At 46.2% G+C, this 24428-nt stretch overlaps 1 protein-coding gene and 1 non-coding gene across 4 annotated transcripts in view; both read left to right on the top strand.

Annotated features, from left to right (window-relative positions):
- Positions 1-22709, top strand: part of SCN5A (sodium voltage-gated channel alpha subunit 5) — a 96001-nt gene extending 73292 nt beyond the window's left edge. For 2 of the 3 annotated variants that reach the window (XM_053600844.1, XM_053600842.1), the window contains 8 exons: positions 4371-4544; positions 8310-8432; positions 8672-8953; positions 11556-11609; positions 12232-12373; positions 13007-13107; positions 14286-14556; positions 19187-22709. In XM_053600844.1, the coding sequence (XP_053456819.1) occupies positions 4371-4544; positions 8310-8432; positions 8672-8953; positions 11556-11609; positions 12232-12373; positions 13007-13107; positions 14286-14556; positions 19187-20427 (2388 nt within the window). In that variant the 3' untranslated portion in view covers positions 20428-22709. Of the gene's footprint in view, positions 1-4370; positions 4545-8309; positions 8433-8671; positions 8954-11555; positions 11610-12231; positions 12374-13002; positions 13108-14285; positions 14557-19186 lie in introns of all 3 variants that reach the window. The other variant, XM_053600843.1, reaches the window with a different exon arrangement.
- On the top strand, positions 11125-11231 carry LOC128592881 (U6 spliceosomal RNA). Its single transcript, XR_008382093.1, has one exon. It is a non-coding gene; the product is annotated as a U6 spliceosomal RNA (small nuclear RNA).
- Positions 22710-24428: the final 1719 nt, after the last annotated feature.

Below are 24428 nucleotides of genomic sequence, written 5' to 3'. Positions count from 1 at the left end.
CCTGGATCAAACAGAAAGTAGTTTGGTGGTATGTTCATAGATGTTCATTTAATTAATTAATGAATGAATGAAGACCATTCATGGACCAGAGATGATAGTATGCTATAAATCAGAAGTTATGATTTCACCAATTTTGTCTAGCTGTGATCTACAAAAATAAGAAAAGAAAATAGAGGTAGAGAAAAAACTGAAAAATAACAATATTGAGAATACTGCACGTGGAATGTAGCCAAAACTATAATAAAAGGAAAATTCATTTACTTAAATACTCATTATTAAATAGAGTATAAATTATTTAACTCAAAAAATTATAAATATAATTAAAAAATAAACTTAGGGAAACCAAAGAAAGTAATTAATAAAATAAAAACCTATATTAATAAACCACAAAATAAATAGTAAAACTGATACACAAAATTCAAAAGCTAATTCCTTGAAAAATTAAAATAATCAGACACCTACTAACTAATGTAATCTTTCATATTTCCAAAGGCAGATTCTTTTACATTCTTTTTTGTTTGTTTGTTTTTTAGAGACAGAGTCTCACTTTCTTGCCCTCGGTAGAGTGCTGTAGCGTCACAGTTCACAGCAAGCTCCAGCTCTTGGGCTTAGGCAATTCTCTTACCTCAGCCTCCTGAGTAGCTGGGACTACAGGCACCCGCCACAATGCCCGGCTATTTTTGTTGTTGTTGTTGCAGTTTGGCGGGGGCCAGGTTTGAACCCACCACCCTCGGTATATGGGGCCCGCGCCCTAATCACTGAGCCACAGGTGCCACCACACTTTTATGTTCTTAAAGAATATTATAGCGTGTGAAAAAAAGATGGAAATTCCATAAGTTATTTTTATGAAAGCTAAATACTGATTTTTAAAACCTCAAGTGCCAAAGGGATAATCTAGACCAGTTTTCATACTTCATACTCCATATTTATGAATAATGATGCAAAATTTTTAAACAAAATACATACAAATAGGAATCTATTTAAAATTTTTAAACAAAATACATAGAAATAGCAATCTACTTAAAAGATTAGTGATGTCGATGATAAATATGTCATATCCTAAAATGTCAGGATGGTATTATAGTAGAGAATCTATTTATATGAAAAGGGAAAAGAGGGAAAGCCATGTGATTATCTCAATGAGTGCCTGATTTCTTAAACTCTGGTAAGAATGGAAATGAAATATATTTTCTTTTTTTTTTTTTTTTGGAGAGACAGAGTCTCACTGTACCGCCCTGGGGTAGAGTGCTGTGGTGTCACACAGCTCTCAGCAACCTCCAACTCCTGGGCTTACGCGATTCTCTTGCCTCAGCCTCCTGAGTAGCTGGGACTACAGGCACCCGCCACAATGCCCGGCTATTTTTTTGTTGCAGTTTGGCCGGGGCTGGGTTTGAACCCGCCACCCTCGGTATATGGGGCCGGCGCCCTACTCACTGAGCCACAGGCACCGCCCGAAATATATTTTCTTAATTTAGCAAAAAACTTAACTCTCAAATTAATTTCTATCATCATCATCAGTAGTAAAAGCACTTGAAACATTTCCATTAAAATCAGGAATAAGAAAAGGATAATTTAACTACTTTTCAGCTGTTGTTTATTATTTAATAATAGTTTTGAAGTACTAGCCAGTGCAATTAATCAAGAAAATTAAACACATGATATAAAAATTGAAAAATAAAAGAACCAAAGTCAATCCAATTAGTCAAGTATAAAAACACAAGTTAAAAATCATAGAAATATATCATTATTTATAGATAATATGATTGCCTAGAAAAATTTTAAAACCTATTAACATTATATGGCCAGCTATAAAATAAATAATACAAAGAATTGTTTCTGTTTTATACAAAGGGAAACCATATAGTCATAAGTGACATTTCTCAACTATTCCGTACATGCCAAGCACTGTAATCATAAAATAACTAGGAATAAATATAACAAGAACTGCATAAGCAATGCTAAGAAGTATAAAAGAAAACAGATAAACTTACTCTGGTCTTGGGTAGGGAGACTCTATGGAGTCAGTACAATAACAGTAAATTTTCAAATTTTTGAGATAATTTGATGAAATATTGCTAATGTTTATCTTAAAAATTATTTCAAATGTCCCAGGAAACTCATGTGATACTAATTCAGGAATAGGCAGCAGTAGAACTGCGTAAAGAGGTGTGAAATCAGTGTGAGTAAATATAGAAATGTAGTATAATCATAAAGTTGACTCCTAATCAGTGGATTAGGAATGGATTATTTAATAAAGTGTTAGGAGAGTTGACAAGTTGATCTGAAAGTTATTAAAATGGCTATTTGCTCCTTACCAAAATATGTTTGGTTTTTAAAATTGTAATATAAAACATTGAAACCACAAAGTTGAAAAAAAGAGAAAAGAAAGGTCATTTTTTTCCAGCAAGAGCTGGAATAGGCAAGAGCTTTCTTAACACCAAAAATTTTACTAAATGAAAATTATAATAAATGATATAATCATATTAAATAATATAATAATAAATTAAAATGAAGTATAGAACCCCAGAGAGTAAACCAGTTTTAAACACACTGAACAAACTAGGATAGTATTATAAGATAAAGAGTTAATGTCCCCCATAAACCAGACACTTTAGTAAAAAAATTGGCAAAGGATATAAACAAGTAATTCACAAAAGGAACACTGCAAACATCCAAGGGAGAGAGAGATTTTGACAGCACTAGTAATAAATTAAAATGAAATACCAATTTCATTCGTTAGGCTGAGAAGAGTGACAAAGGAGAAATAGCACCAGTGTCAGTGAAGTGGTGGGATAAGCCACTCATGCACTGTAGATGAAGTATATATTTGTGTCCCCAACCCATTCTCAACCTGCATGAAAAGCACACCTTTGGCCTGACACCCCAATTAATCCTCAACAGAAACAGAGTGTTCCCTGCAGTGTTGTTTCTACTAGGGATAAATCAGCAGCAACTGAAATGTTCATTCTAAATAATAGTAGTATATGCAAATAATAAAATATCATGCAGCCTTTTGAAAGAAGAATAAAAATTGCTGTCTGTATTCTTATTATTGAGTGGATAAATGTTCATGACATATTGTTTAGTTGAAAAAGTAATTTCAAAGCAAGTATTTAGTATACCTGATAAAACTGTGGTGTACATAAGAGTGCATATATGAATGTGTGTGCTCACGTATACACACATACTGACAAAAAGAACATTTACCTAAATGTTAGCATTAGTTACTCTGGTGTTATAAAATTGAGGCTGCATTTTACTTTCTTTTTTAGAATTTCTACATCATTCAATTTTTTATAAGAAGCATACTCAGAAAAAAATACACCTTTTCTTTATCTTAAACAGTTCTAAAAGTCCATATGGGGACTTGAATGATCCTGTTGTGCTTGTCTACACTGACCCAGTTAGCCATATATATGCCTTAGCAGTGCATATTTGAGCACTGCTGACAGCACAGGCCCCTGGATCACTGTATCTCACAGAGGCCCCAAAGTGAAGATAGAAAGGCCCAGGAGTGACAGGTGGAGGCAGCTCCCCAGGGCCCTAGTGACGTGTTCCGTTGCTTAGATGGGGAGCCTCAGAGCACTCTGGATGGAGAGAAGTAACTCGAGAGGAACACACAAAAATATAAATCAGAAAGCTGGAGGTGGAAGAAGGCAGCTGGGAGCCAAGGGAGTTCCCATGCTGGCTCAGGAATTTGAGTGGAGGCAGAAATGAGGAGGTAGAGAAAGACTTAGAGCTCCTAGCAGTTTTGAAACTTTGACCCCTCAATTCAGAGGATTGTGGCAGATTTGACTGTGTCTACTCCTGTGCCTCCTAAACTTCCTGTCTACAAGCCCCTTTTACTATCATTTATTTGCTTTCAATCAACTCTCACTGGTTTTAGTTTATTTAAATAAATTTATTATAAAGTGTAAATCATTTTTGTTAATTGGGAACCAGTATTATTTCCTATGAAAAGAAGATAACTGTATAAAGTAAATAGAGCAAAAACAAAATGGAGGAAAAGCAAGGTTTTATGTTGTTTCCAACAGAAAGCTGTGAGCTGAGCTTCCACACCCTCGCTCCTTATTAAAATGGCAGTTTGGCATGTTTTAGAAAGATCTTAAAGCCCCAAACTGAGACTTGCTCTTGAATGTCAAAGGAGAGGAATCCTGTCTTACTGTCCACCTACCACATAAGACCATGTCATAACCTACTTTGGAGGGTACGCTGGCCAGTTCTAATCCTGACCAGGAGGAATCCCCTCCATTGCATTTCTTACATCCCTGCTTCATGGGCAGCAGTTATTGTTAGAAATATTGGCCTAGTGCAGGTGGACTTGGCAGTGGTCAAGATGTTGTATCCCCTTTATCTGGTCCTATCTGCAGGCCTTTGAGGACATTTACCTGGAGGATCGGAAGACCATCAAGGTTCTGCTTGAGTATGCCGACAAGATGTTCACCTATGTCTTTGTGCTAGAGATGCTACTCAAGTGGGTAGCCTATGGCTTCAAGAAGTACTTCACCAATGCCTGGTGTTGGCTCGACTTCCTCATTGTGGATGTGAGTGTGGGCACTGAGGGGAGTGGAGGGGGGAGACCCATTGCCAGTGTAGGAGGAGTTAAGACAGAGAGGCGGGAGATGGGGCCAGATAGGAGTCAGCAGACTGAAGTGGACTGTGCAGCTGTGCTGTGGAGCAGGCAGAGGGGAAGAGGTTCATCCAGGGAGGAAGAAGAGAAAAAGAGTCTTGCCATCAGAACCCCCAATTTGGGGTCAGAGCAGGGAAGACCTAGGCCCTGTTTCTGGGGGAGATAGTCCAAGAGTATTCCAGGAAGGGGCATGAGCCAGGGTGGGGGTAGGGCTCACCCACCCAGGCACCAGAGAGGGACGTGTACAGACAAGCCTGTACTGTGGCATTCACCGTGGCACATTGTGCAATGTCTATGAGGTCCACAGATGGCTGCTCAGGGGTTCCGTGCTGCTGCCCTGGAGACTAGACAGCCGTGAGGACTTGCTAGCCCAGGGTGCATCCAAGGAATGCCTGAGGCAGGAAGTTGGCAAGTCTTCTGAGCACCTGTGGGCAGAGGGAATGGGAAGCTCCTGCCTCACAGCTAAGGCCCCAGGACACTGCTAGGTGCCAAGCAAGATCTGACAGAGGTCCTGAGCACTGTCAAATAGGAGAGTAACCAGTGAGGAAAAAGCAAGGCTCAGGGTGTGGGACAGCCCTGTGTCTCTCTCCTTGAGGATAGAGGGAGCCATGGTGGCGAAGGGCTCAGGTGATTGTATTTCAGTGGTGGATCCCCCAGAATAGGACAGGGGCCAAGACCTGCAGACTGAGAAGGCTTTCCAGAGGGCACCAGGTTTGTCAGTGGCTCTGAGCTTGGCATCAAGTTCTGCACACCAGCAGGGACCTTCCTTCCTGAGCTCAATCTCTATACCTCACTGAGAGGCCAAAGAGAGGGGCTCAGTCCCCAATAAGCCTGGCCAGGGTCCAGACCTGGGCCATCAAGCATGTAAGCGACTATGGTGGGAGAGGATCATTGGGCTAGAATGTATGCACAGAGACGCAGACCTAGGTATGTGGACCTCCAATGTGGGCCTTTTTCTGTCACCCTATGGCTGAGAGGTACTAACACTAGGGTGAGGAGTATGGAGTACAGAGGGAGAGGAAAGGAGGGAGGGAGAATACCTGGCAGCCCAGCTCAGCCCTCAGAGCCTCCCTGAGATGAAGGAGACGATCTCTTTCCCTGTTGAGGGGCCACAGGAAGGCCTGAGGCACCGTGACCCAACCATTCCTGCAGCTTCTTGCAAAGTAGGGCCTGCCTGGGGACTCTCCAAGGCAGGTCAGAGGGCATCTGCAAAGACTTCTGGGGAAGTCCACCTCTCAAACCACCTGCCACACACCACTTTGGGGAACTCAGAGCTGAGGCCAGGGAAAGGGAACTGTCAGTGCTTCCCTATTCGGGCTCAAGATAGGAGAATGAGCCTGTGGAGAAGACAGCTGAGGCTAGCCATGAGCAGAAGGGAGTAGGTGCAGGCATGCAGCTTTCTTGACAGCAGCCACGCTCTCATACACACCCCACCCCTAGCCTATTCCCCCAGATTCATGGGAAAGTTGATCTCAGCCTCAGAGTCTATAGAAGATGCTTCATGCATTTTTTTTTTCAATAAATACTATTGACCATTTCTTATGTACAGGTACTATTTATTGTAGGTACTGGAGATCTCAGGGGACAGATATACAAAACCTCCTGCCCACATGGAGAAAGGTGGCTGCAAGCAATAAACATAATAAATAAGCCAATTTTATGTAATGTTAGAAAGTGGTATCTACCATGGAGTGAAAGGGAGTAGGAAAGGGAAGGAGATGAGGAGTGCCAGAACTTAGAAGGTAGGCTGGAGGGGAAGGTGCACGTTACAGCCTTAAATAGGATGGCCAGAGTGGGCCCACCTAGGTGACATTTGAGCAGACTAGACGCTGGGTTTAGGCAGACAAACATCCAGCAGAACACTCTGAGCAGAGGTTAGAACAGCAGCACAGAAGCCATGTGGTGGGATCGGGCCTGTTGTACTTGAGAGACTGCAAGGAGGCCAGAGTGCCTGGGCAGAGGGAAGGGCAGGAGATGAGAGGCCAGGCTGCATGGGAGAGGCAGTGTGCAGCTGAAAACAAGGGCTTTTCTTTAGAATGAAATGGGGAGGCAGAGGATGGCTTTGAACAGAGTTCTGAAAGGCTCTCTCTGCCTTGGAGGAGAGGGGAGAGGGGAACCAATGGAAGCAAAAAAGTTAGGAGGCTCTGGCAGTAATCACGGGCAGATAGAACCCCAGCCTGGCCAGGCTGGTGGCAGTAAAAGTGGTGAGAAATATTTGTGCTTCTGATGTATTTTGAAGGCAGAGCCAACAGGAAATCCTGAAGAGTTGGACACAGGGTATCCGAGACAGAAGAGGCAGGGATGATGCCAAGGATTGTGGCCTGTGTAGTTGGAGGGACATCACCTAAGACAGGGAGACCATGGTGGAACAGATGGGACAAGCTTTGGAAAGAAGAGAGACTAGAGGGTGGCCTGCTAGAAACTGGGCAGGTGGACTGGCCAGGGTTGGTGCCCTGGAGGCCCTGCCCTCAGGAAAAGGTACCCCCCATTTCTCCAGGAATGCATAGCCTGGCATCATTGAGGGGTGAGTTGGAATAATACAGAAGCTGATCCTGGGAAGTCTTCCTCCCCGAAGCCTCTGCTCAGCCCCTCTCCCACCTGGTGCTACCAAGCCTGGAAGGTGGCTGTCGGACTTAGGGCCCTGCCTTCAGCCCCTCCCCGCCCCAGGCCAACTGAGTGCCAGGGCGGTGTTAATGGTGATTGCAGGGGAGGTCAGGCAGGAGGTCATGTTCAGCCTGTGATCACAGGCCAGTAGGGAAGTAAGCAGGGAGTAGCTGCCCACAGAGCTTTAGAAGGATAAAATCCATGGAGTAGAATGTCCCCGTGGGGTGGGGCAGAGGCTCCCATTGCCACCAAGTCCTTCCCTGTGTTTTCCTCATTTGAAGATGCTGGAATGCTGCCAGGTCTGGCTGTGGAGAAGTGCCCCAGGATTGCCTGTTTGCTCATACTCAACCCAGGACTGCCCTTCCATCTCCAAAAGAGGCTTCTCTGAGGGAAGAATTAGACTTTAAAAAAAAAAAAAATATATATATATATATATATATATGACCCGCTCGGCGCCTGTGGCTCAAGCGGCTAAGGCTGGCGGGTTTGAATCCAGCCCAGGCCCGCCAAACAACAATGATGGCTGCAACCACAAAATAGCCAGGCGCTGTGGCAGGTGCCTGTAGTCCCCACTACTTGGGAGGTGGAGGCAGGAGAATCGCTTGAGCCCAGGAATTGGAGGTTTCTGTGAGCTGTGATGGCATGGTACTCTACCCAGGGTGACAGCTTGAGGCTCTGTCTCAAAAAAAAAAAATATGGGACCAAAAGCCCAGGCTTTGTGTCCTTGCTTTCAGATACCAAAATAGTGGGTTTGGAGCTTACTTTTCTCATTCGTAGAACAGGGATAATGCAACCAAATGTCGTAGGGTTAGTAGAGCTGTTATAGAGCATGTGTGTTAAGTGCACATAGCAGGTTCTCAGCAAAGGTCTAAAACCCAGGATATTCTTTGGCTTCAAGAAGCCTGGCCCAGCGGCATAGCAGGCCTGTGAAGATAGTTCAGCCCAGGAATAAAAAAGATTTAACATGGGAGGCCTGCTGACTCTCATGAACCCAGTCTCTGTCTTAAGTGGGCTAGGAGCCCCACCTGTCTCTGGAGCTATACCCATCCTCCTACCTCCACTTTGCCTCCTATAGGTCTCGCTGATCAGCCTAGTGGCCAACACCTTGGGCTTTGCTGAGATGGGCCCCATCAAGTCACTGAGGACACTGCGTGCACTCCGCCCCCTGAGAGCCCTGTCACGATTTGAGGGCATGAGGGTAAGAGAGGCTGCTGCCTTCCCACCAGGAAGGAAGAGGCATATGTTCTGAAGTTGTATCAGGGTATTTCCCTTACCTCCCACCAGGACATCCAGCCTTAGAGTTGGCCTTTCATCCATCATGACCACAAGATCCACACCCCCACCCCACAGCCAAGGAGTTCAGTCAGTGTTTGGTCTTGATAAGGGCATGGGCTCTGGGGACCCCCAGAAACTAAGCCTCCTCTCTGTCTACTTGAGGTGGTGGTCAATGCGCTGGTGGGTGCTATCCCGTCCATCATGAACGTCCTTCTTGTCTGCCTCATCTTCTGGCTCATCTTCAGCATCATGGGCGTGAACCTCTTTGCGGGGAGGTTTGGGAGGTGCATCAACCAGACTGAGGGAGACCTGCCTTTGAACTACACCATCGTGAACAACAAGAGCGAGTGTGAATCCTTCAATGTAACTGGTGAATTGTACTGGACCAAGGTGAAGGTCAACTTTGACAACGTGGGGGCCGGGTACCTGGCCCTTCTGCAAGTGGTAAGTCCCAGAGAGAAGGGACTTCATTCTCGCATTGGCTCTCTAGCAGAACTGCCTTCTCCCACGAAGGGGGTCACATTGGATTTTTACAATGAGATCACAGCGCCCACTGAAGGTTAAGGATTCTCCAGGGATTTGGCTCCTTGGGAAGTCTCCAGACTTTCAATTCTAAAGCAGATGTCACATTCTCCAAAGTGCATGGCATAGGCCAGGTCAGCACTGCAGCAGAGCCATCCCTGAAACTGGTGGTCAAGTTGACCTCTTCAGGCTTTTGGTTAGGCACAGGTTAAAAAGGAAAGACCACAGATTACACAGGGCCTGAACTATTAGCACAATTGTGACTCTGGCCACTCTCTGTTATAAAAGGGAGTGATAACTCTTACGTTGTTTAAAAGAATATGTGTATTTCTGTCTTTGAATTGCAGGAAGTGTGATATTTAAAAACACACAGTCCTTCCAGAGTTCCTGTACATTTTATAAGTATGGTGGCTTCAGTGATTATAACACATGACATAAAATTAAACTACCATTAACCTCGACGACAGAAATACAGTCAGAGGCATAATTCACAAACATGCAACTTCCTTCTCTTGCTACCCCAATCTTAAGGTCAGACACTTGTCTTTAGTCCTAAAAGCAGAGGAAAACTGCAGACCTCCACCCATCCCTTAAGTCTCAGCTGTAGTCTCACAAAGACTTCTCTGCAGTGCTTAGTGCATGGGGGGATTAGAGCCAAACCCAAAGAGTTATCTATCCCCATGACTGTCCCTGTGAGTGTCAGAACTTTGGAAGGAAAGTCCCTCTTTATAGACAAAGAACTACTCACCTTTCCAGACAGAACTAATCAGTTGCTGGAAAGAATTGGTCACAAACATCTCATAACCTTGGGTGCTCCCCAGCAGTTTCCAAAGCATTTCCAGGCCTCTCTTTATAGGTGACGGCCTCCTGGCACAGGGAGCTGAAGTTGTTTGGCATCTACAGGTGGCCTCAGTTTCCCCATCTGCCCCACATGCCTTATAAGAACTCTTACACACAAAAAGTTTGTGTGGCTGAGATGGTGCCTTAAAGGGGGCTTGGAACAGGATTGGATTTTGCCAAACACACAGTGAGACTCCACTGGGCAGCCAGTTTCACTACCAACCATGGCTGTTGGGCTTTCCTGAATCTTCATAGCAGCCCAGACGGGGGGCAGACAGTGGAGCCAGCACCAGGACTCTGTCTCGTTTAGCCTCCCTCTTTAGTCCCTTGCTGTGGTGTGCTAGACCAGCTTATGCCAGCTCCTAAGAGCTAAGAGTTACATTTTCAGTAATTTTACAAGCTGGTTGGTAAACATAGTCATTATAAAAAATTAAATTTTATAAACATATAATTAACTAAATGATATTAAAACAAATGTAAGAAATACTGAAAACTCATCATCGCTTTTTATTATCATCTATGCTGCTCTTGAGGTTGTATATGGACAGTGGAAATACTATAATGCCATGTTCCTATGCATCGTGTTGGGAACTTAAAATTGACCATGGTGAGAATATTTACATCATAAAAATTGGTAAACAACAATCAGGGCTTTCTTTTTTTTTTTTTTTTTCTAGAAAGCCAGTTGTTAGCCAGTTACCGACACTCCACTGGCAAAAGCATCCCCTTAAGTACAAGGAACTTCCTGTGTTAGTCTGTGGAGCAGAAGCCAAGTGGTTCTCTAAGGTGCATGGCAAAGGGAACCTGGTCAGCACTGCAGGTGACCTCAAGCCAGAACAGAGTCCAAGCCCCACTTGGCACCCACTGCCCGTGGCATCCACTGTCAGGATGCTCTGCTATTTTTGTTTTTTTTTTTTTTAATTTTAATTTTAATTATTATTATTATTATTTTTTTTTTTTTGAGACAGAGCCTCAAGCTGTCACCCTGGGTAGAGTGCTGTGGCATCAGAGCTCACAGCAACCTCCAACTCCTGGTCTCAAGTGATTCTCCTGCCTTCGCCTCCCAAAGTACCTGGGATTACAGGCGCCTGCCAGAACACCCAGCTATTTTTTGGTTGCAGCCATCATTGTTGTTTGGTGAGCCTGGGCTGGATTCGAACCCGCCAGCTCAGGTGTATGTGGCTGGTGCCTGAGCCGCTTGAGCCACAGGTGCCAAGCTGCTGTGCTATTTTAGGATCTGAAGTGAATGTAAAGTGCTTGCTTCGGCAGCACATACACTAAAATTGGAACGATACAGGGAAGATTAGCATGGCCCCTGTGCAAGGATGACACGCAAATTCGTGGAGCATTCCATATTAAAAAAAAAAAAATGAGGTGAATGAAAGGTTGAAGGGCAGACCTCCTTCAAGCCTTGTCACTCTTGGGCTAATCAAGAAGCTTATTCCACACTGTGTGGCCTTCTTGGGGTATCTGCTCAGCTGTTTCTCTACCTCCAGCTCCAAACAAGGCCTTTCTCTGAATGCCCAGTCATGTGGACATTGCTAAAGGGGTGGGATGGGGCTGCTTGCTTCTTCCTTCTTATAGGAGGCTCTTTCCTGGCCTCATTTGTCAATAGAAGAACTCTAAGTAGCTCAAGCAAGATGCAGACTTAAATGAGTGTCTTAATCTTGTCTTTTCCTACCAGGCAACATTTAAAGGCTGGATGGACATTATGTATGCAGCTGTGGACTCCAGAGGGGTAGGTTTACCACCAAATCAGACACCTGAGGCTCCTGGCTCCTTGACCACTAGGGAATTAGTGTCTGTATCAGAAAGACCAGCAAGGGCAATATCTCATGTGTCAACCTGGGGTTCAGCCTTCCTGGAATGCCCAGGCCTTCCCCTGGGACAAGGTTGCAAGGTCTCCCAAGAAGTTCCAAAATTCGCAAATGTCTTTCAAATTAAACTCACTGTAGTTTATTGAATCTTACCCGTGAAGGAAGGGGTGGAAGTAATGGAGATGTAAATCAAGTTTCTTCTTTGTCCTATGTCCCACCCAATCACACTGACAATTCAGTGAAGACTGAGAGACGTCCCCAATCCTCCAGCCTTCTAGTGGCCCAGGGGCTGAAGCCACACATTGACACTGTGCCAGCCCTGAGCCCAGCATTTCAACTGTCCTCACCTGGTACCATCTACTCCTCCTACTTCTATCCCCACTGACCTCTGGCCTGGTTCTGGGCTGGTGACCTTCCTCTGGCTACACTCTGTCTCCCACAAAATGGACACCCCCAGCCTGCCTTCTGCCTCCACCTGCTCCCTCCTACCTGATCCCCAAGCCCCCAGCCTGTCTGACCCCACTGTCTGATTTCTCCCCTCAGTACGAAGAACAGCCCCAGTGGGAGTACAACCTCTACATGTACATCTATTTTGTCATTTTCATCATCTTCGGGTCTTTCTTCACCCTGAACCTTTTCATCGGCGTCATCATTGACAACTTCAACCAACAGAAGAAAAAGATATGTAGAGCACAGGCTCCCCTCTGGGTGGGACAGGGCAGGGCTGGGTGCCATTCTGGCTCCAGGCTTTATCTTACCTGCCCTCTTTCTTGCCCCTGATGGAATGGGGTGGTGAGAAGAGTGTGTCCACAGATGTAACACACCTAAGCCTATGAGAATATAAGAAGGCGGGAGGCCCCATGCCTGCCTTTTTCTGCCTGAGTGATGAGGCTGCTGAGAGAAGCTGCGGTGAGGGTTTTGGATCTGTTCACCTGGTCCAAGATCAGAGGTCATGGGTGGGGCCTGTACAGAGGCCCAGAGTCTTCCTGGAGCCCCATCAGATGGGCTATGATTGGGTTACAGGCAGATCAAGTGGGTAGAGAGAATCCCTGGGATGGCTGAGCTGGACAGGAGGTAGGGGGTGGGCACTGAATTTGCATGTCACAAAGCCAGAGAGATTTCAAGGTGAATGGGGACAGGGACCTTGGTTTGGGAAGAAAGGTTTGGGGAAGAATCTCTAGTGCAGGATGGGGACATACTTTCCTCATCCAGAAAGGAAGCCTGGCATCTTCATCAAGGAGACAAGATCCCTGTACCCTCCATGCCAGGGCCTCCGAGAACCCCAAAATAAGTCTGGTACCTGTCTCTCTGCACTTAGGGGGCCAAGACATCTTCATGACAGAGGAGCAGAAGAAGTACTACAATGCCATGAAGAAGCTGGGCTCCAAGAAGCCCCAGAAGCCCATCCCTAGGCCCCTGGTGAGTTAGGCTCCAGATTCGGCAGGAATAGGGAGGATCTTCTGTGGAGCCCTGGGATACTCCCATACCACACAGCCTTGCAGCCAGCAGGTCCTCTGTAGTTTTTCAACCCATCCTAGGGGTACTCTCAAATGTCTAACCATAGAGAGAGGTCCTAGCCTCAAACAAACAGTGAGGAAGGCATATGAAGGCTATAATGAGCAATGCTCCCACTAACAGGAAGTGCCCTGCCTCTAAGTCAGCCCCCTCTTTCCCTTCAAGTGTGCAGGCTTTCCCCACGGAAAACAAGGAAGTGTTCACACGTCCTACTCCTACCCTTCGAGTCCCCTGAACAGTCAGGGAGCTATAATCCTGTGTCCCTGGGTCAAGGGAGCCAGTTCTGCAAAGCTGGAGCCTCTGGTAGGCTGACTCCCATGGCCCCATCAAGCCATTCTCCCCAAAAGTGTGTGTGTTTGTGTGTGTGTGTTGGGGCACAGGGGTGAATGAGTTCTCAGAGAAATTAGATGCTATAACCTAAATCACTAGCTAGTAAATAATAGCCCCAGTTTTTTAATCTAATTCATCAATTTCATCTGATTCTTTCCTGTTTACTACGCTCAGTTCTAGAATAGTACATTGTAAGTTTGTGGGTATATGCATGTGTGTATGTATATATGTGTGTTTACTTATTTATAATCTCATCTCTTTGCCAAAGTAATCTAGGTTGATTTAAATTATAGACATATATAAATATAGCTAGTAGAATAAATAGAATCAATTCCATAAAAAGAGTGGAGAAAATGTATTAATCTGAGGGCTAACACAAATCCTGGAATTGAAGTTTAAATTTGACCTTGAGCCTTCAATCTGGGGGAACAAAAAAAAAAGGAGCACAATGAACATTGTGTTAAGGAAACTCAGTGTGAGAGAAATCTCTCCCTATCACTACATCAGGGAAGGCCTCTCTGAAGGAGAGCACCTCAGAGCTGGGCCTTGAAGTCCAGAGAGGTTTTCTGCAGGACAGCCAGGTGTTTCAGCCTCTGTGACATCTTCCTCTGCACTCACCTTGGCAGTAGAGGTTGGCTTTGGGCTTACCAGCAGGGAAGTAGACAGGGGGGTGGTCAGACTAAGAGACAGCAGGCAGCTTGCTAGCTGACCTGAGGGCCCTGCTAGCCCATCCTGTGTGTTTCTCCTTTCAGAATAAGTACCAAGGCTTCCTGTTTGACATTGTGACCAAGCAGGCCTTCGATGTCACCATCATGTTTCTCATCTGCTTGAATATGGTGACCATGATGGTGGAAACAGATGACCAAAGCCCTGAGAAGGTCAGCATCTTATCCAAGATCAACCTGCTCTTTGTGGCCATTTTCACGGGCGAGTGTATCATCAAGATGACTGCCTTGCGCCACTACTACTTCACCAACAGCTGGAACATCTTCGACTTCGTGGTTGTCATCCTCTCCATCATGGGTGAGTATGCAAGTCAGCTGGACAGAGGAAGCCCTCCCCAGGCTAAGCCTCCCCTCCAGCCCTGCGGTTCCACTTCAGTCCAAAGATAACACTAAACTCCTTCATTCTTTTCTCTCTTCATTTCTTACTCCTCCCCTCATACACACATACCCTTCCAGAGACAACCTGTCTGGAAAGGCCCACTCGGGCCAAAAGGGCCAAGCTGGCAGAGAACCCAGCACCCTCTCCTGGCCCTACCCTCCAGAGGACCCAAGAACCCAGTTCTTTGGCTACTTGGAGAGCTTCAAGGATGAGTCTGGCAAAGGGGGTGGGCACTGTGAGGCTTTTGGGGCCTCCCAAAGGAAAGCATACACCCTAGAGGCTCCCTTAAAAGATGAGTCCCCAAGTATGGGAGGTAGGTAGCCCTCTAGGGTATAAGCTATCCATGGAGATGGAAAATTTGGGGGTCTAACCAACATGTGTACCAGGCTCCTTGAGATATTACCTACCTCATGCAATTCAGCTTATAAAGTCAGCATCCACAGGAGATCATACAACTAAGGAACTGTAGAGATAAGATCCTCACCGTGTCCATTTGACCTCAGAGCCAAGATTCCTTTTTTATTTTTTTCACTTTCTGCCACAGAACTTTATTTTCAAACTAATTGTAAGTACACAAAGATTAACGTTCAAAAAAGAAAACCAAAAAGAGAACCTAAACAGGCACAGTAGTCCATTTGCTGCTTTTCTAATAGTCAAAGAGGTATTCTCATAAGTGTCAAACAAAGGACTAGAAGACAAGTTCAAGGGTCTTGTTTGCATCATGGTGATGTGCTTGTTAGTTTTCTTAGAGGAATAAATCTGTGATTTTCCCATATAATGGGCCTCTGGACTTAACTATCAAAGTATCCCTTTTCCTATAGGAAAAGACTTGCAATACATACTTACAGTGTATTATATAGTATCTATTATTATCATCCCAGAAAATCTTATTAAATATAAAAGTGAACTATTTATTAGAATAGTGCCTGTGACTCAATAATGATTTACTGAATGATAAAAACCTTAAACTTCATCTCTACTTGTTATTCTCCTGTTTCAGAAAATTATGACTTTGGTTAAACCCCACTGGTTACTAGTTTGGTGAGTAATTCAGATAGGGATAGCAGGAAATCTAACTCAGAAAGCTTTTGACACAAACACTCAGGCATCCTAAAGCCTCCTCTGGGCCAAGGTATGTTATCTAGCTACCTACACAAACTCTGTTCCATGGCCTAGCTCTGGAAAATCTGAAATATCAGGGGAAAAAAAGAGTTTAGCACCCATAACACACCTCATGCCACCTCTTTTGCATCTATTCCTAGCCAGCATTCAGGAAAGACTTCACTTTTTAGCTTGTTTCACTTTTCCTTGATCCTCTACTTTCTTGGCTGCTTGGATGGCCTCTTGGTCCCCCAGGAACTGGTGAGGCCCAACAACATGCAGGTTTTCATCCAGTTCCAGAAGGATGGGGACTCCAGGAGAAAGAGTAATATTGATAATGTCTTCATCTAAAATTCCTTCCAGTTGTTTCAGAAATGCTCTACTGCTATTTCCATGAGCAGATATCAGAACAGTTTACCACTTAAAACTTCAGGAACAATCTTTTCATTCCAATAGGGAAGGAGTTTTTCCAGAACATCCTTTAAGCTTTCATATTGCGGCAGCTGACCCAGGGGTACATCACACACTTTATACCTCTGGTCACTGTAGATTTCATGGTAGTAAGGATGAGACTCCTCTGTGGGAGGCAGGGTCACATTGTAGCTTCTTCTCCAGAGCCTCACTTGTTCTTCACCATGATTTAAAGCCATTTGCTCCATGTTAAGACCAATCAAGGCCCTGTAGTGGCATTCATTTAAATGCCAGGAGCTTTCCACAGGAACCCATTCCTGCCCCAGCTCTTCCAGGATCAGCCAGTCCGTGTGGATGGACCGATTAAGGACAGATGTGAATACACAATCAAACTCAAAGTTTAGTGCTTTGAGTTGCTTTCCACAGTTCGAAGCTTCCTCCATTCCATCACTGTTAAGTTTCTGATCCACCCAGCCACAGAAATGATTCTCCTTTTTCCAAGCACCCTCTCTATGTCTTAACATAATAAGTTTGTACTTGAATATACTGATGTCTGAGCTTCATTGGTGTTTTCAAATGGGCTAACGTTCAAGGACAGTAATACATCTGCAAAGGGCCACCAGCAGCCAACCGTCAGGGCTGCCCAGCAGGCACCTCCAACCAGTCAAGATTCCTTTTTTTAATATAACAGCTTTATTGAGATATAATCCTTGTATCATAAAATTTGCAGAAAATCAATATAAAATTCAATCTGAGGTATGCAATTCAGTGGTATTTAGTGTATTCACAGAACTGAATTCACAGTACAATCATCACCACTATCTAATTTTTATTCACCCCCCCCAAAAGAAACTCTACCCATTTAGTATTCACTCCCCATCTCCCCTCTCCTTCACCCGCTGAAAATCACTCATTCAGAATTTTGAAGGACTGTCAAACTGTTTTCCAAAGTGGCTACACCTTTGTATATTTCCACCATCAATGAGGATTCCAATTATTCCACATCCTTACCAACACTTGTTATTGTCTGTATTTTTTATGGTATCCATTCTAGAGGATATGAAGCAATATCTCCTAGAGGTTTGGGTTATATTTGTCTGATGTAATGATGCTGAACATCTTTGCTTGTGCTGTTTGGTCATTTGTATATCTTCCTTGGAGAAATCCCTATTCAAATCCTTACATCATTTTTAACTGGCTTATTTATCTTTTTTTGTTGAGTTCTCAGAGTGCTTTATATACTTAGAATACTAGTCCCTTATCAGATATGACTTGCCAATATTTTCTCCTAGTATGTGTGTTTTTCATTTCTAGGTGGTGTCTGCTGCAGCACAAAAGATTTAATTTTAATGAAGTCCATTTCATTTATATTTTTTCTTTCATTGCTTATACTCAGAACCCAAATTATTGACCCTAGTCCCATGGGGCTCTAGCCCCATTGGGGTGACTCTGACTTTTGTCTTTCTATCATGTGTGGCCTGTACCTTTGGTGAACACCAAAGTAATACAGGGGCTAGGCCAGGCACTTCCATCACTGTAGTGATGGGCATATGGGCAGAAGCATGAAGCAGGGTCAGGAATGCTCTGGGGGGCCCAGTCGTGGGTGAGGGTAAGATTGTGCCTTCTCTGTCTGGAGAGAAGCTTTAGAGAATGCAGAAATGCCGGCAGCAGGAATGGAACCACTGAGGGACAGTCTCAGAGGCTTTGGGAGGTGCTGGATCTACTTAGCACCTGCTGGTCCCATGCATGGGCTGTATAAGTGAAGCATGGTTAAGAGGTCAGCTTGCAGCCAGCATGTTTGAGTCAAACCTCAGCTTCTTTCTCACTAGGTGGCAACTTGGGTAAGTTACCTCACCTCTCAGTTTCCTCTTCTGGAAAATGAGGATGATGGTACAGCTCCCTTCCTATGGTGATGGGAAGGACAATATAAAATAATGGCTATAAAGTGTTTGGCCCAGTGCTCTCTTGACTACAAACAGTGGCTACCTGTAAGCCAATGACATTATTATAAGGAGTCTGGAAAGGGCACTTGGGCCAATGTGAGACAAGTTTATTTCATTCTTTCTCCTATAATTTATATCCGTGCCTCTTAAAGCTCTAAACCCGTGTAGTCACTAGAGACTCAGGGATGAAGAAGCTCTGGGAGGAAGCATAATTGGGAAGGGATAGAAACCATCACTGAGAGGCTAAGAGAAAGCCCTGAGGCATGTTGTGGTGTCAGGGAAGCACTGATTTCTGGGCCAGTGTTTCTTGCTCTTCAGTGTGCACATAAATCATCTGGGCTAGTTAAAACACAATGGGCTGGTGGGCGGCACCTGTGGCTCAGTGAGTAGGGCGCCAGCCCCATATGCCAAGGGTGGCGGGTTCAAACCCAGCCCCGGCCAAACTGCAACCAAAAAATAGCCGGGCGTTGTGGCGGGCGCCTGTAGTCCCAGCTGCTCGGGAGGCTGAGGCAAGAGAATCGCGTAAGCCCAAGAGTTAAGAGGTTGCTGTGAGCCGTGTGACGCCACGGCACTCTACCCGAGGGCAGTACAGTGAGACTCTGTCTCTACAAAAAAAAAAAAAAAAACACAATGGGCTGGGGATGGAGCTGAGATTCTGCCTTGCTAATAAACTCCCAGGAGATCCCAAGGCTGCTGGTCCTAGGACACTTTGAGTAGCAATGAGCAAAAAGGCCTGAGTTTTGGTCCAAACTGGTTGTCAAGGTGCCAAGCAGGTGCCCTCTGGTCTCAGAACCATGATTGGATGATGGGCCCAGTACAGCTCTGTTGTGCACATATACCCTGAAGATTAAGGAACAATGGGGCTGAGAAGGCACTTAGCAAAGGATGTGGGCCTCATTTTCTGCATCATAGATGCAGGATTGGATACTCAGAGAGGCAGGAGGTGGCAGTCCAGCATGCTCAGTTAACTCAGTCCTAGAAGGGCCTCCTGTCTCTGGCCCCTTATTATACAAAGACCTGTTCCCCCCAGTGCTTCTGGCTGGAGGGAGGACAGAGGTACCCTCAGTGGCCATGGTCTCTGTTGTTTCCCACAGGCACTGTGCTCTCAGATATCATCCAGAAGTACTTCTTCTCCCCAACACTCTTCCGGGTCATCCGCCTGGCCCGAATTGGCCGCATCCTCAGACTGATCCGAGGGGCCAAGGGGATCCGCACACTGCTCTTTGCCCTCATGATGTCCCTGCCTGCCCTCTTCAACATCGGGCTGCTGCTCTTCCTCGTCATGTTCATCTACTCCATCTTTGGCATGGCCAACTTCGCTTATGTTAAGTGGGAGGCTGGCATAGATGACATGTTCAACTTCCAGACCTTTGCCAACAGCATGCTGTGCCTCTTCCAGATCACCACATCGGCTGGCTGGGACGGACTCCTCAGCCCCATCCTCAACACAGGCCCCCCCTACTGTGATCCCAATCTGCCCAACAACAATGGCTCCCGAGGGAACTGTGGGAGCCCAGCTGTGGGCATCCTCTTCTTTACTACCTATATCATCATCTCCTTTCTCATCGTGGTCAACATGTACATTGCCATCATCCTGGAGAACTTCAGTGTGGCCACAGAGGAGAGCACCGAGCCTCTTAGTGAGGACGACTTTGACATGTTCTATGAGATCTGGGAGAAGTTTGATCCAGAGGCCACCCAGTTCATTGAGTATTCGGCTCTGTCCGACTTTGCTGATGCCCTGTCTGAGCCACTTCGGATTGCCAAGCCCAATCAGATAAACCTCATCAACATGGACCTGCCCATGGTGAGTGGGGACCGTATCCATTGCATGGACATCCTCTTTGCTTTCACCAAGAGGGTCCTGGGGGAGTCTGGAGAGATGGATGCCCTGAAGATCCAAATGGAGGAAAAGTTCATGGCAGCCAACCCATCCAAGATCTCCTACGAACCCATCACCACCACACTCCGGCGCAAGCATGAGGAAGTGTCAGCCACAGTCATCCAGCGGGCCTTCCGCAGGCACCTGCTGCAGCGCTCCATGAAGCATGCCTCCTTCCTCTTCCGCCAGCAGGTCGGCAGCAGCGGCCTCTCTGAAGAGGATGCCCCTGAGCGAGAGGGCCTCATCGCCTACATGATGAATGAGAATTTCTCCCGGCCTCTTAGCCCACCCTCCAGTTCCTCCATCTCCTCCACATCCTTTCCACCCTCCTATGACAGTGTCACTAGAGCCACCAGTGATAACCTCCAGGTGCGGGTGTCTGACTATAGCCGCAGCGAAGATCTCGCTGACTTCCCGCCATCCCCAGACAGGGACCGGGAGTCTATCGTGTGAGCCTCACCTCTGCTGGCCAGGGCACACTGAGAGGAAGCCTGTTGCCTTATGGCAAACCCGAATTCAGTCACAAACCTGCCTGGGCCTTCCTGGCTTTGAACTTTCGGGATGAGAGACGAGCCTTAGCCCCAAGGATAACAAGGCAGAGTTCTGTGGTACCACGTGGACAGCTGGAATAGCTAGAAGAGCTGAACTTTCAGGGGGGCCTATCCCTGGAGGCCCCACACATACCTGTGGCCTGGTCTGCTCAGGCAATGCCTTGGGGTTCTGAAAAGCAACTCCATCCCAGCTACTGAGGCAAATATAAAACAGAGACTGTATATGTTGGGAATGGGCTTTCATAAATTTATTATATTTGATATTTTTTTACTTGAGCAAAGAACTGAAGTTTTTTCCATGGATGTTGGAAGCATTTCACACTGCCTCTTCTGAACCTGAACAATAGCATCTGTGGAGTAGCCCGAACTCTATTCTCGAAGCAAAAGTGGAATGTGGTGTGGCTCCCACCGGCCTTCACTGCCTAGCAGGGACATGGGGTCCCCTGCAGCTTAGGCTGAAGTGCCGGGAGGGCTGACTCCCCTCACTCACATACATGTACACACTCCTCCCACAGACAGGGGCCAGGCTCCCCTCAGGCAGTGTCAGGCAACCATCTCTGTCTCCAGCCTAGGGAGATGGGCCTCTGCCCTGGCCCACAGATGGTGTCCTCACTGTGGCCTTCCATTGTCTCTAAGGTCCCGTATTTCCCACTGTTTTTCTGCAGGCCATATTGGAATCAGTCCTACAAAAATAAAAAGCTTCAGAGGAGAGTGGCCTGGGTCCCAAGGCTGGTCCTAGGCACTCATATTGCCTTTTCTTTCCCTCCTGTAGAGTATTAACCTTCACACAAAGAGGTGCAAGGGAACCAGCCCCACTCATGGCATTGCATACTGCCTGTCCTCACTGTGGAACCTGGCAGGCCCTGCCTGACAGGCTGAGAGAAGAGAATGAGCCTTGTGGGTTTGGGCCTGAGAAGTTCAGGAGTGTGCAGCTGTGGTGGCCCCTCAGCCAATCTCAAGAAAGGAGCCCATTGCCATCTCCCAGGGCTCTCTGTCCATGGGGAGATTTTTTATGTGGTCCCTAGCTTCTCTCCAGATGCAGTGGCCTGAGAGTGGGGAAAGTACCTTGGCCCTGTGCAGGGAGGGGCCAGATGGTGAAGCCAGTTCTTGTGCTCTGGGAGGAGGTGATGAACCACAGGCCTCTTTGGGAGATGGAGCAGTGTGGCCTGGACCAGCCCATCTGGCTCAGCCTGGAGTCCTGGTGGTTCCCACATTCAGGACCTCTCAGGGCAGGGTCCAGGTTGTCCTTTAGGTCTTGTGAGAAGGCTTTTTCAGGGAAAAATGCTTTTACTAGTCCAATTACCCCCAGGACCTCTTCAGCTGCTGACAATCCTATTTAGCATATGCAAATCTATCAATGTAGAGAAAAGCTGGCAGAGTGGAACAGGCAGGGGCTCGGCTGCCCAATTCCAGCTCTCCAGCAGAGCCACCCCACTGGGTGTCGGCCTCACAGGCCACCTCAGTCTCACTTGCCCTCTTTGGGCTGGCTGCTCCTAACCTACCTCGCCGAGTTGTCAGAGGGCTGGACGTTTGCAACACTCATGGCAGTGCTGAAGGGGGGGGGGGTGGGCATTGCCAGCACCTAAAGTATTATTTTTCTTCTTGTCACCCCAATTCCCTTGGTGGCAACCCCAGCCCCCAACCCACCTGACCTCCAGAGATTTTTCTTCTCTCGTGTTCCTTTTGAGTCCAGTGTGGGACTCAGTTTTAACTGTCCCAGTGACACTTCTCTGAGTGGAAATCTTATTTTTGTAGATCTCTGTGCTTTGCTCTCAAGGCTTAGAGAGGCATGTCCCCTCCCGGGTACTCCCCGTCCGCTGCACAGGCGGGAATGTGGTTGGGAGGCAGGTTGGGCTGCCAGCCCAGCTGGCCGGAAGGAGACTGTGGTTTTGTGTGTGTGGACAGCCCGGGAGCCTAGGGACAGGTGCCCAGGGCTGGCTGTAGACAGTGTGGCTAAGGGCAGGGACAAGCTGGACCTGACCCCTTAGCTTTTAGCATGGCTAATTTTTTTTTTTTTCCAGAACTGCACAGCGACCAACAGGAGGGGGAAAAGGGGGTGGAAAAAAGGATGGGGAGAATAAGCATCAGTGCCAGATGTCGTCTGAACTAATCGAGCACTTCTCACTGAACTTCGTGTATAAATAAAATACATATTTTTAAAACAAACCAATAAATGGCTTACATGACCTGGGTCTGGGCTCTGTTCTTACACTGAGATTTGACAAGGGTGGGTGGTGGCAGAGCCCACCTCATGGACTTATCCTGACCAAGCCTGGGGAACAAAGGTGGGGAGGAGATTTCCCAGAACCAGGAAGGACTTCAGTTGTTTTCCCAGGAAGTAACTGGGAATGTGAGCTGGTTTAGGATGACCAGGGTGTGGGAATAGCAGTCTGTCCTCCGTGAGAGGATGGTCAGTCCCTGCCTTCCAGGATTCCCAGTCTGGAACCCTGAGGTGGGACAGACGGCACCCAAGCCAGGGGCGGCTTCCAGGACGGAAGCCATGGCTACCTTGGGCCTGTGACATCTGACACTGGCTTCCTCATTCTCACCTGTTTCCTTGATGGTTCACTGCACCTTGCTGCTTCTCTGCTTTGGCCACCCCCATCACATGCCAAAAATGCTCTGCCAACGTGCAGGACCTCCTCGTGGCTGGAACCAGCAGCACCTTGTTCATCCATGTTGTAGCATACTGTGTGTCCCTCCATAGCATTCAGCTCAGTTATAGCAGCCCCTTCTGAAAGGCCTTCCTACCCTGATTTCTGTGGCACCACCCTCTCCTGCCTCCCTTTTTTTCCTTCAATTTTTTTTAGTCATGGTAAAATACACATAAAGTTTACCATCTTAACCATTTTTAACTTTACAGTTCAGTAGTGTTAAATAAATCCACATTTTTGTGCAAACATCACCATAATCCATCTCAAGAACACTCTTCATCTTATAAAAATGAAATCTGTACCTGTTAAATTTTAACTCCCCATTCTCCTTCCCCTGAGCCCTTGGAAGCTTCCATTCTTTCTGTCTCTATGAATGTGACTACTCTAAGTGCCTCATATAAGTAGGATCATATAATATTTGTCCTTTTGTGACTTGCTTATTTCACTCAGCATAATGTCCTCAAAATTCATCCATTTTGTAGCATATTTCCTTCCTTTTTAGAAATAGTTTTCAGAATTTTTTTAGAATTTTTTTCAGAACTTTTCAGAATTTCTTTTCTTAAGGCTGAATAATATTCCATTGTATGTATTTTGCTCGTCCATTTACCCATGAATGGACCTTTTAGCTATTTTGAATAATGCTGCTATGAACATGAATACACAAATACCTTTGAGATCTTGCCTTCAATTAATTTGGGTATATACCTAGAAATGGAATTGCTGCGTCATATATGGTAATTGTATTTTTAATTTTTTTTTTTTTTTTTTTTTGAGACAGAGCCTCAAGCTGTCTCGCCCTAGGTAGAGTGCAGTGGCATCACAGCTCATAGCTACCTCCAACTCCTGGGCTCAAGAGATTCTGCTGCCTCCGCCTCCCAAGTAGCTGGGACTACAGGCGCCTGCCACAATGCCCGGCTATATTTTGGTTGCAGCTGTCACTGTTGTTTGGCAGGCCCGGGCTGGATTCAAACCTGCCAGCTCAGGTATATGTGGCTGGCACCTTAGCCACTTGAGCCACAGGCGCCAAGCCTATTTTTAATTTTTTGAGGAAATATCATACTGTTTTTCACAATGGCTGTCCTGTTTTATATTCCCACTAACAATGCACAAGCTTTCCATTCTCCATCCTCATCATTTTTTTTTTTAAATAGTAGCCATCCTAAGGGATTTGAGGCGGGCAGGGAGAGGTATCTCATTATAGTTTTGATCTGCATTTCCCTAATGATTGGTGAGGTTAAGCATCTTTTTA

The sequence above is a fragment of the Nycticebus coucang genome, chromosome 8 (assembly GCF_027406575.1).
Source record: "Nycticebus coucang isolate mNycCou1 chromosome 8, mNycCou1.pri, whole genome shotgun sequence".
Taxonomy (NCBI): Eukaryota; Metazoa; Chordata; class Mammalia; order Primates; family Lorisidae; genus Nycticebus; species Nycticebus coucang.
This window is presented reverse-complemented; position numbering and strand designations above follow the sequence as displayed.